The sequence below is a fragment of the Rhipicephalus microplus genome, chromosome X, assembly GCF_043290135.1.
Source record: "Rhipicephalus microplus isolate Deutch F79 chromosome X, USDA_Rmic, whole genome shotgun sequence".
Classification (NCBI taxonomy): domain Eukaryota; kingdom Metazoa; phylum Arthropoda; class Arachnida; order Ixodida; family Ixodidae; genus Rhipicephalus; species Rhipicephalus microplus.
In genome coordinates this window covers 233,680,529-233,693,193 of record NC_134710.1, presented here as the reverse complement: position 1 = coordinate 233,693,193, position 12,665 = coordinate 233,680,529, and the positions used below count along the sequence as shown (strand labels likewise).

The following is a 12,665-nucleotide window of genomic DNA, read 5'->3' as shown; positions in this document are numbered from 1 at the left end:
TAATTAGCTTCTGGAAAACAGGATGCCTACGCGGGTGCGCGACTGAACTGAAATATCGTCAGGTCGACAGGAGGCCGAAAGTAAGCGAGTAACGGCACTGACACATTTTATCGATGAAAAGTGGTAGAAGAGTGGAACGATGAAGTCAGTTGTGAGCCATTGCTTACAACACCTTCCACGGCGAACCATCATTTCCTCAAGCACTAATTTGTAAATACCCCCCCCCCCCCCCATTCATAACGTCATACTCAGAGACGAGAATCACGAGCGGTATCTCGATGAAAACCTTTTATTTTCTGCAGACAGGTCATACAACGCATTTCCGAGTAGTGACTCACTATCTGTTTACAACAATGCCTTCTTAATAATTGGTCGCGCGTCCTTTTTTATCCCCAAGAAAAAACGTTTATAGTTCACAAGTGCCCCACAGAACATTGGGATACAAGTCTAGGTGATGCGCTTGAGCTTCAGGTACTTAATTCCTCTTTTTACGGGAAGGTGCTCGCTCCTTGTGGAGTACCTTTGTGTAAAAAGGCAAATGGCTGGGCAGAAAAAACTTGGTTACTTGATTGGTGGGGCTCGGATAATGTTGTGCTCAGCCCAGTGTGACTTTTTTTTTTTTTCAGGCAGGAAACAAGCTCTTCCAAGCTGTCACTTTGAAGCTCTTTGTAGCTAAACCACTTTGAAGACGTGATTTCAAGGGCGTCTACAAATGCGAAGAGCTCCGAAAGGCCTACCCAGAGGGGGCCGCACGAGGGGCCCGGGCCAAGGGGGCTGGTTATCTTGAAAAGGGCGCTAAATGTGTTCTATACCTTGACTAGGCAGCGTGGAACTCTTTTAGTCTTCTAAAATGGGGGCGTAAAATCTGCCTTATTCACTGATTTATATGGGAGGAGGCGCCATGCAATGAACCATCGCCCCCCCCCCCTCTTCCCCCGTAAAGGCAAGCACGCATATGGGCCTACCCTTTTCCATATGGACAATTTCGCCATTCATAGTGTGCTCGAAGTGCCGGGAGATGTACCTCTCGCCGAAGTGCAGCTCTCACACAACCGCGTTTTCTTGAAGCAGCTTGTCAGTGCGTGGGATCGCTCTCGGCCACTTCGCTAACAGAGCTTCGTCCTTTGGAACGCCGAACAACGCATGCTTCTTTTTAGCTGACTTGTAGCCTGTAGTGAACCCCGGGACGAAGTAATGGCTTTGTTTTAGCGCCATGAGAGTGCACACAGAAGCATTGGTGTCAGAGTGCCACCGCAATTAAAAAAAAACAAAAAAAAACGAGGACGAACGCGCCCGACGAAACTGTCGGAAACGTGCAAAGAACGTATAAACGACTGCGCGCGTTCCACGCGGCTAGGGTGGCTCCTCCTCAAAGGCTTCAGTGCACTACGTAGGCGCCGCTTGCCGCTCATCACACTTTCCTATCCACTGCAACAGCGGCCTGCCGGATTTGAAATTTGTGCCAGTGCGGTGGAAATGAAAGCGAATGTTAAACAGGCACGTGACATATGCGATGGTGACAGAAAGGCCAGAAAAAGTGAGATAAAAATACAAACAATAATTAACCTTCTTTTTTTGTTATTTGGTAACAATTCAGTCACGAAAAAGTTGAGTAAACTCAAAAATATAGCGTAAATAGTTAGTAACAATATTTATAATAAATGAGGCACATCTTTTATTTTGTTGCAAATCCGAAAACGAAACTGTAGCCAACGTTTATATATACTGTAGCTACCGTGAGGGGGACACCTGTTCTCAAAGTTGGCTGCAACCTACCCAGCTCTCTGCGCTGGAAGCTGTCAAAAAAGCGCAGGAATAAGTGGGTGCTGTAATTTGTTCTGTTTTATTTGTGAAGCGCACTTTCTTGCAAAGATCGTGGTATGTGAAATTCAAAATTTACACTTCGTGGTGAGTAGGGTTGTTGTGGCAGTTTATATGAAGGCAGTGGGCTCCACAGTTGGGCAGCTGGTGCCGTTTTCTGCCGTGAAGGCTTCATGTTTTATGACCTATTCGTGCTGTGAAAATGTGGCAGCGTCTTGTCAACGTCATATATAGTGGTATAGTTTCTACTTTACACATTTAGCTGTCAGAATATGCAGTGTTATTCTGTAGTATCGCTGTTCTGCATGGCCTCTGTAGGCTCTGCCGGATGCATAGTTTTCTACACGGAACGAACAGATTGGATACGTTTTCTTCTTCCCTACCGATGAAACAGCAAATGTTCTGTGCATTGTGAAACAGCTTTTGAGTGGGCAAGTGCGAGTAACACTTTTGATCATAATAGGAACGAAGTTTAGTGCAAAAAAAAAAAAAAAAACGATTGAACCTTCCCCGCTTCATTTGCCAAATATTACCTGCTCTCACTGAAAAACGGAACAGGGGGGCTGTAACGTTGGCTGTTAAGAAATTGGAGTAATCTGTAAGTGATCTTGTGTGTTCGTAACGCTGCAAAATTGATGCAAATCAAATTATTCCGAAAGCTGCTTCACATGTGCTCAAACGTGTCCACCAAGACCGTGTGTGTACAAAGAGATCTAAATTTTATTGTGCGAGTAATTTTGAAAATCTGTATAGCTTTGCTTAAGCATACAAATCTCGTGTAACAAATGTGAGGGTAAGGTTTACATTTTTGAGTTATGTAATTATATCTTTCAATAAAAATTTTTGGGGCTATCAGTTGAGTCCTATTTCATATGGATCATTTGTGACAGTAGGGATGGTACAGTAAACACAGTGTAAGTTTACCACATCTGTGTTGTAAAGGAAATATAGGTCGATTTCCTGTGTCTGGTTTGCTCTACATTTTATGCCTCGTGATTGATTTCATAGGAGTATTGTAAGTTGTCTAATATACACATACCTAAAAGAAAACTTTCTGTAAAATTCACCATACCACTACAGTGTGCTTTGATATTCTAAAACTTTATTGTGCTTTGTCACATATTCTAACATACATTTTAAGCTGGAACGTGCTCTTTTAATACACACTAGAGTGACAACTTACAACTGCTCTTAATTGTTCTGTTGCTATGTTGCCATGTGAATGTATGATGATAGTTGTTACATGGTGATAATTTGAGCTTGCATCACAGTATACAGTGATAGAATGGTTGTTGTCTATTTGTATGTCTTATACTTTGGGAAGGCTTTGCTATTTGGGGAGGACCTTGTTACCAGACAGTAGTTGTCACTATTGCTTATACTTTTTCCATGAAAACTGTGAATTCGCTGCTTTCCTGTAAAGAATGGTATGTAACACTGATAACACCTAGGCTATTTTTTATCTGGAAGCACCGTGAGCAGCGTTGCCAAAAGAGACATGCAGTATGTGAGGGCGTTTATTATTTCGGGACTAGATAAGCTCCAAAGAGCACGAAATTTCTTGGGAGCACATGCTAAAAGCCTACAGTGTACCATGTTGGCTACATAGTAGAGAGAGCTTCAAGTATTCAGCTTTGGGTGGTTTCACTAACACATGTCAAATGGGAAGTAAGTTATCTGCTGCTCTTAAAGGGCTAGTAAACAACCCCAAGATCCGAAAATTGTTATAAAAAGAAATATCTGCACTTTTATTTCGTGAACATGCTGCCGCAAGACTTTTGCGAATACGTCCGATATTAAAGTACTTACAGGGGCTAGAACATCGCTTTAAACTGGTTTGAAAGTTTCGTGCTACCTTGCCACCCTTCTCCTTCAGAGGAAGGGGAAAGCATAGCCCGTCGTCGTGACTCCGCCCACTTCGGGAACAGGACAAGACGTCAGCAATTGACGTCATCGGCGAACTAAATCGGTTTTCAACGTACTCACGCTAGCTGCAATGCCTGGTTGTTTACTGTTTACCCGGTGCCAATGGTTCTCCGCAGCCCAGTCGCTCAATTTGCAGCCAACAACGATTTGGAGCAAAACTGCGTTCTAAAACCAGGACATGAAGTTGGCCTGATTTTTCTGGAGTTTAATTTCTTGGGAACAGACTGTCACGCTATGTGGGAGCAGTGGCACAAAGCACAAATAATGCATTTAATAGTGGGTATGTTGGTCAACAGGTGGCGTGACAATCTGCTGACTCCTAAAAACTGGGCTAGTAACTGGGCTAGTCTGGATTTTGATACATGAAGCCTATGGGGAGTTCCGCAACTTGTATGATTCAATAGCTCTGTCGTAGCTGTGGGTGGGAAGAGGAACTCTCGTTGACTTCACTACTGTTTGTTGAGACCTGGTTTACACCAGTCGACGTGCTGCGTCACGTCGCCGATTGCCGAGTTGGCATCACTGCGCGTGAAAGGAGCATTGGTCAGGCCTAGGAAAGGAGCGCGGGAATTGTTTTTAAAATAAAGGTGCTGCGCGGCACGCAGCTTTGTAGTATTCAGAAAACATAATCGCTGTGGTCTGCTCTACGAATTGCCGAGCTTGTTCGGGGGGTGTAAAAAAAAAACTCCACGTCTCCGCCGAAGGCGCAGTACAGTCACAGCGAAAGCTAGACGAGCGGCCCTTTTCTAAACACTCGTTGGGCAACTGCTGCAAACACACTTGCTTGATGCACACTACGGCATTAATAATGAAAATTTTAGGGTAGTATGTCAGCAGTTGCTATGCTATTTTTCGTCATTCTTTTGAGAAGCGTGGTATCTGCTAAACTTTTGCGAGGAATTATGTACCAATTGTTCATGCAGTGGCTGATGATGATGAGGAATAATGCATGAAGTGGGTATGCACCACAGTTAATAGCTGAACAAAAACAAGCTCTTGTAATGGGTTGGAGCCTTGGACGACCCACTCCTTACGCTATTTGCATTGTGCGATGACTGCTTGTTCTTTCGCTGTTTTAAAATGCTCTGCAAGTCGTATTAACGCGATTGCTTTGCCGACATCAAGGCTGCCTAAGGCAAGTTTGCCAACAAGTCCCAAGCACCAGCGGGGCTCAGTGGTAGAATACTGGGCTGGTGCCCAATGGACCCGGGTTTGAGTCTCACTGTGTTGTTGGTACTAGGCAGAACATCGTTGGCGCAAACTTAAAAGACGTGAAAAGAAGAGACTCGGAAAAGTGCACACTCGCAACTGACTTCTATTGAATCGAAGCTCGTCTTAAGTTTGCGCCAACGATGTTCTGCACAGTTACACACCAACTAGCCCGACAGCATACGTTACTGGTACTAGGCTTTTTTTTCTAATTTCGCGCGATGTGGTTACGGAAACCGGCGGCGGCGGACGACTACGGTGCTGCGCGACACCCGAGATGTGATCTCATAACAGCTTTTGTTGTAAAAAAAGTAGGAGCCTTTTGACTGGCCCTTTAAGGGACAACTCTGGCGATTTTTTGAGGTCAAAGGATCTCAATGAAACTTTTTAGGCTTGTTCATTTGCACATTTGGGCCGTTTATACCAAATTGCAGGCTTTATTCTTTATTTTTTATTCTTATATATCCCCATTTTGCCTCGAGGCGTTACAGCAGGGGGGTTACAGAGTTGAAAAAAATACATTTTCATTGATTCTGGACATTTGCACAGATGTCAAACAATTCCATTAGTTAATAGTTTTTACAAAAAATGAATTTGCATACAGGTTCATCCTGGCCCGGCATGGCCTTATTTTGTGTTCATGGTCTGTGTGTTGAGAAACATAATGTGGTTTTTTTAAAGTAAATGTCACCGTGAATTCCCGTTTTTTATGAAATATCTTATATAAAAGCTTCAGACGCAATTCTTTATGACGGGACGACAGCAACTCCCAGTTTAACTCCTTTTTCATTTCAGTACAACTGTGATTTTTTCCATACCGACCCAAGACAAACCTGGCTGCTGTGTTTTGAATTCTTTCTAGTTTATTAATCAAACCTACTTGTGATGGGCCCCAAGAGTACAGGAATATTCTAATATTGGTCGAATACAGGTGAGGTAAGCCGTGCTTCTAAGGCTAGAATCTGCACATCTCAAATTACATTGGATATAGTACAATGCTACTGTGGCTTTGGAAACCACATAATCAACATGCGCATTCCAGGAACAATCATGCGACAGTAACACTACCAAGTATTTGTACTTGGATTTTTTGTCTAAATTATTTCCACTTAAATGATAATTTACATCAATTATTTTTTTCTTTTTTGTAAAGCACACATGGATGCACTTATTCGTGTTTAGATTCATTTGCCATTTAAGACACCATTGATGAATACGTTGAAGATCAGCTTGTAATTCAAGGATATCATGGTCATTCTGGATTTTCCTGTAAGTGCAATCATCAGCAAAGAGTCGTATACTTGAGCTTATGCCTACGTTAATGTCATTAATAAAAATTATGAATAGCAAAGGCTCCAACACAGATCCCTGTGGGACGCCTGACGTGACCTCAAGAAAATCTGACTTAATGCTACTCAAGACAACACATTGGCGGCGTTGTGCCAAGTAATTCTCGATCCACTTAAGAATTCTTTCATCTATGTTGAGTATTCGTAATTTTTTAAGGAGGAGAGAATGAGAAACAGTGTGGAAGGCTTTGCTGAAGTCTAAAAAGATGCAGTCTGTTTGCCCACCCAAATCAATTGCAGATACTAGGTTGTTATAGAACTCTAGAAGCTGGGTCGTACATGAAAAGCCTTTACGAAAACCATGTTGAGCCTTCGCTATCAACTCGTAATCCAATAAATGCTTCATTATAGCTTTGTGTATTACGTGTTCAATAATCTTACACGATATTGACGTAAGCGAGTTAGGTCTATAATTTGTGACGCCTTTCTTGGAACCTGCTTTGTGAATCGGGACTAAATTTGCTACCTTCCAGTCTTGCGGCAGCTGACCAGTATATAAGGATTTTTCAAATATCAGATAAAGGAAAAGCGCAATGGGGTGAGCGCACTGTTTTAGAGCTCTTGGAAAAACACCATCAGGACGGGTAGCTTTACTTTCATCAAGATTCCCGAGCAAGGCCTCAATGCCGTTTACACTAATTTCGAGTGGTTGCATAAGGGAAACAGAACTATCTTGCAAGGGTGAGCTCAATGCATACTTAGGAAGAAAAACTGATTGAAAGTAATTATTTAAGCACGTGGCTTTTTCTGCATCATCGGAAAGAGTGCATCCATTGAAAATAAGTTTGTTTATTCCAACGGTATCAGACCTACAACCCTTTAAATACTGCCAGAAAGGTTTAGGATTTAGTCTCATATTTTCATTTAATCATTTGAAGAAGAGCTGCTTTGCATTTTCTGACGCGTCTTTATATTCGCGTGTTAGTTCCTGTAGCTTTTTATAATGAACTTTACCTTTCGTTTTCTTGTATCTTTTAAATACGCGCCTTCGTTTCTTAATTAGCCTCGGAATACCATAAGTCACCCATGGCACTTGAGAGTATCGCAGATTCTTTTCAAATGAATTTTATAGCTTGCCTCCAAGCGCTCAGCTTGCTTGCCAGCAATAATGGCAACATTGTCTGTGTGACATTGATTTATGCAAAGTGGAAGTGATGAAACTGATGTGCCACAATGGGCGTCTGCTGTGGATTGTGTGGGTTCGGCCGGCGCTTCCTTTGTTGAGTGTGCCATTTCCTTTTCCATGTTAGTGGCCATGCAATGGGTGGTAAGTGGTGTTGCGTTGTGGGCAGCACATGATTCGCCATATATTCATCATAACAGCATAGTTCCGTTTCAATATAGTGTTTTAGCGGATAGCCGCCGGCACAAACTCGGACGGCCTGGACACCCAGGGGAAAATATTCTAACTGGGAATAATTGGGACCAGTTCAAGTGGTTTATGGTCAAATTCTCAGTGAAGACCAGTTGCACGTGGGTTCCAACTGGGGCCCGTTGGCAACTGGTCCCCACTGGGAATTTGACCATAAACCACTTCAACCAGTCCCAGTTGAGATCCACTGTCAACTGGTCCCCACTGGCAATTTGACCATAAACCACTTGAACTGGTCCCAATTGTTTCCAGTTGCCAGTGGATCCCTGCACTGCATATAGACAAGGAAGCTTTGCATTGAAATTGGACTTATTTATTAGAAACTTTGCAGATTGAGTGTACAGAGGCTGCGAGGCATCTTGATTGTTTCCTTGGACAGGTGGCAGACGCTTGCTATTTCGTAGATCTCCTGCGTACAGAACCACCTGAAAGAAGTATTTACACTGTTAGCAAAACTGTAATTACTGCTTTACGCATGCAATACTACCAGAAATTAAATTTCACCTTATTGGAAAATCGTAAAGCAAATATTGCTATCCACCAACACAAGTACTATAGTCGCAATTATGGACGTCTCCTGTAAGCAGAAACTGTGGCTCTTAATTCACACCTCCTAATCCGTGACTCGATTGATGACTATATCATAGTGAGATATTTTTATGAAGCAATCATAAGTGGGGTTCTGCTCAATTGTGCCTTTCAACATGCGATTGTAGTTATCTATAAATCTTTCTATCATACAGTCAGCAACGTTTGTAAATAAATAGGCACACCTCTATTGGGGGGGGGGGTACATATCAGTAAAAGGTACAGATGCACCACAGCATAATTTACAACCTTACACAGCAATTATTGACACAATTAACTCATGTAACATATAATTCGAAATTCTAATTCTCTTGAGAATTTTCATATATGTCACTATACATTAATTTAACTATCTGTAGAGATCACGTCTTGGTGTATTCTGATTTTTAAACCGTCGAGCTTATCTACGGGGCCAAAAAAAAAAAAAGAGGCATTGGACAGTAAAGCTGAAGCTCACACACAGACAACAGATTCGGGGATATTTAATCACCGAGCAAATACGTGCCCTTTTATAGTACTTCGGATAGAGCTACAAGCTGGCATAAGTAATAGTTATTTAGCATGCTGTTCAACACGAGTATTGCGCGATCGACACTCTTATTTTATCATGCTCCAAAACAAATGACCGCGATTCTGCAGAGTCTAAAGCATTGTTTACAAGGCAATGTTCCATCATCTCCACTCGCAAAACACTCTGTGTTGCGTTATATTATATCTACATCTTTACTTACTCGAAGCAAAAGAGATTAATTACCTTCAAATGGCTGCATTGCAGACAAGGCAGCCAGCATGGCATTCCGAACACAATGGATCCACATATTCGTCTTGTCACAGGCTAACACACTCATTCGACGATCGCCTGAAATCGTAAAGTCTTCCAGAGATGAAACTGTCAAGCACTGATCAAAATACTTCAATTATGCGTGCCATGACTCCTCGTTCTTCATCAAGAACAACATAACTGTGTCGCGCTTCCGGGCCTATCCATGGCATGGTAGCTAGCCCTCGCCACATGTGCTGTACGAAACTGCTTGTCACTGTGTTAAAAATTTTTCTGCCTGTGCGCCTGTTACACTGTTCATTGAAAATTGCAAAATGTGTGCTTAAGAGATTATTTTGGTTTATTTTGTATTTAAGAGTGATTATACTTTCCTTTTTTATTTAGTATTTGAGCGTAAGATTAGATACGCAACTACAGTGACGGCTGCCGGCCATTCAGGTAGAACATGAGAAAGAAAGCGGGAGACAGTGGTAGATGTCTGTGGTAAAACACCGTTTGTGGTGTTGTACGATCCACGTTAGCGCTGGAGTTTGCAGCATTATAGGATATCGGCAGTCTTGGCCGTGGTAGCTACAGGCTCGGCACTGTTTTTTTTTGTTCTTGTTGTACGGAAGTAATGCGCCTGTGCAGCACAGAGGGCTGTCAAGCAGGAAAGCAGGCATGCTCGCTGCGAATTAATTCGGCGATATTACAACCTGACGTCGATTGGGACCATTTCGGCTGCGTATTGTCACTGCGATGAACGTAAAAATATTGGTAACAGCTTAATACAGTTGAAATTACTGAAGCTAAAGAAGCGTTTATTTGAATGCAATGTGTTTGCGCACTTGTGCAACTGAATATTCTGCAATAATATCATTTTAGTAGAGTCAGTTAGGTTAAAACAACCCACAGATGATGAGGAAAAAAATAAATGTAATAGATTCGCAAATCATGAGACACACATTTTCTTATCGTCCTATATGTCCTGCTAGGCTAGTGGTCCGGTACACTTCCGTGTGCATAGACAAAAAAAAAAAAAAAAAAAAAAAAAAAAAAAAAAAAAAAAACCTTGGATGAAACTTATTTGTTGAGGTGCAACAATTCTACGTCATACACAATGGAGTTCAACTTTTTTCATCTTTCACTGTGAAGAAGCGTACAACCAGAACATGTTGCACTTTTAGTTTGAACTTAACTGTGACCAGCAGCTTCCAGTTCAACTGGTGATAGTCTCTGTTGGCATCCAGTTTAGCTGTAACTAGAACCAGCTACCATCTGGAACCACTTTCAACTGGGACCAATTGTTACCATTGATTCCCAGCTGAAACTAGTTGAGCTATAACTGGGACCACTTAGTAATTGGAAGCACTTGCTACTGGGACCAACTGTTCTTGCTTGATTCCCAGCCGAAACCAGTTGACCTGCAACTGGGACCAGTTGATCCCAGTGAGTGCCCGTTGAAACCATCTGGATTCCCAGTTACACATTTTAACCTGGGCAAGTAGTGCCATCTGGCGGCGTTATGCACAGTCAGGCAGATTGATGATTGATTGATATGTGGGGTTTAACATCCCAAAACCACCATATGATTATGAGAGACGCCGTAGTGGAGGGCTTTGGAAATTTGTACTATTTGAGGTTCTTTAATGTGCACCTAAATCTGAGCGCGAGTGCTCACAGCATTTTCGCTTCCATTGAAAATGCAGCCGCTGCAGCTGGGATTCAATCCTGTAACTTGCGGGTCAGCAGCTGAGTACCTTAGCCACTAGACCACTGCGGCAGAGTCTACCAGGCAGGGTCTGGCAAAGTGTTACGCCATACGTAAAAGCGCACTCAATTCAGTTTTGGTTTCAGTATTGTGGTTTTTTGGTAATTAAAAATTATTTCCAAATTCATTGAGCATTTCAGCTATTAGGTGTATGACAAAAGTGTCTCAGGAACATAAAAGCACCATTGCCCTGATATGGTAAAAAAAAATCGCCTGAGTAGGCCTTTAAACATCAGTCAGTGAGTGTGTACTCTGCACTTAATAAAGTTTATGCTTACTTTTTACAGTTTCAGGCTTTTGTTATCATTTGTCATGCCATTATGATGTAAAAGTATGTGCCTGTATAGTAAGTAGTCATTGGTTGTTTTCTTTTTATTTTATGTGCGTTTCTATTTTTAGCACAGTACATATGGGAGCAATATTTACTGGCATGCATTAGTTCATGCCAAACAGCGCTGTTGCACCCATTAATTAGCTAGGGATATATTCCAAGGAAGTGAATGAATGCACGATACTGGGTCTTGATATCGTGCATTTACTTTTTCATACAACACATAAATGTAGTTTTGTAAGTGCTAACAATTCCTGCCAAGTTCAGTCTGTATTTGCAAAATGGTTGTAATGCTACAGACACACGAACATGTTAGGTGGCTAAAAATATTGCTGGTTTGGCAAATCGCTCATCTGGATGGCAGTTGTCTGCTGTGTTCGGTGCCATGGTCATGAGTTCTATTGGCTAGTACTCCCAGGGCTACAACACTGAAATAATAAAAAAATGTGCACATGGCAGCTACCCCAGCTGTCGCTCATTTTGTTGATCATTGCTTGCATAGTGTGAAGTTTTGTGGGTTTGATTTCCACAGGTGGTGAGTTGTTATTTCATCTATTTTAGTTGATTTTTTGTGTAGTGCATTATTACGATACTTCAGTTAAGTATCTTTATTGTCTTCTATGCTTTTATTGGCTCCATTAACTGTTGCCTCATTATCTGTTGTGCATCAGGTGTAGTTTATTGCATAAAGCATTTTGTGTGTTTTAACTACTGATTCTGTATTTTTTTCAGTATTAACCTCAGAATATCAGTGAAAATGCCGCCAAAGTTTAGACGATATCTCTCTGAAGAAGATGTCACAGAGGCTGCTGAGCCTGAAAAGGTAAGTTTCTTTTTTTGTACTTGTTGCCATTGTATTTACCCTGGTCAGAAACTACCATTTTACTTGCCAAGATATCTTGCATTAGCAGGAAAAGTACTGATAGCATGATGAGAACAAAAATTGCCCTACTTATCTTGAAGCACTCCTGATTGGATATGTGCTATGAGTTGGTGTAATACTATGTAAAGTTTTTCAGTTTGATTAGTTGTGACCTATATATCTGGGCAGCATGCAACTGGTTCACATCTTTCATTTTTTTACAATGTTTTCCATCAGATGTACTTTCCAGATGTCTAGATAAGCACTTTCAAAGTACACAATAGTTTAAGTATCTGATGTTCTCAGATATGTCATACCTGTAGAGGAGAAGCAACAGCACTGGGGGGGGGGGGGGGTCCTAGGTGGAGCAACTGCTTTCTGACATTTTAACTTGCCCCTCCATTGCCCCCTCCATTCTTTCCAGAAAAGCTGGCCCTATAGCATGTTTCTTCAGGGTCACCATCCACCCTTCTAGAATCTCTCTGAGACATTGTAGCTGTACCCCCATTGGGGAAATTTTTTGGTGTCACCTGTGCTGTTTGGTCCTTGCATGGAGTCCACATTTTTTAGTCTTCTGGAAAAAAAATTGCCATAATTTATGAAAGAATTGAAAATTTTGAAGGGAATACTGATGCTATTTTCAGACGCCGTAAAAAGGACATTTCTCGTTCTATTG

At 41.8% G+C, this 12,665-nt stretch overlaps 1 protein-coding gene and 1 long non-coding RNA gene across 9 annotated transcripts in view; one reads left to right on the top strand and one right to left on the bottom strand.

Moving 5' to 3' along the window:
* The first annotated feature begins 1,752 nt into the window (after positions 1-1,752).
* Positions 1,753-12,665, top strand: part of LOC119187871 (vesicle-associated membrane protein 4) — a 64,798-nt gene continuing 53,885 nt past the window's right edge. For 2 of the 8 annotated variants that reach the window (XM_037435976.2, XM_037435971.2), the window contains exons 1-2: positions 1,755-1,908; positions 11,860-11,950. In XM_037435976.2, the coding sequence (XP_037291873.1) occupies positions 11,885-11,950 (66 nt within the window). In that variant the 5' untranslated portion in view covers positions 1,755-1,908; positions 11,860-11,884. Of the gene's footprint in view, positions 1,909-2,036; positions 2,058-5,751; positions 5,888-9,268; positions 9,803-11,859; positions 11,951-12,665 lie in introns of those variants that run through there. The other 6 variants (XM_075878793.1, XM_037435974.2, XM_037435973.2 and 3 more) reach the window with 6 other exon arrangements.
* Positions 7,975-9,225, bottom strand: LOC119187872 (uncharacterized). Its single transcript, XR_005111918.2, has 2 exons — positions 9,020-9,225; positions 7,975-8,102 (listed from the first exon to the last, which is right to left on the bottom strand). It is a non-coding gene; the product is annotated as an uncharacterized LOC119187872 (long non-coding RNA).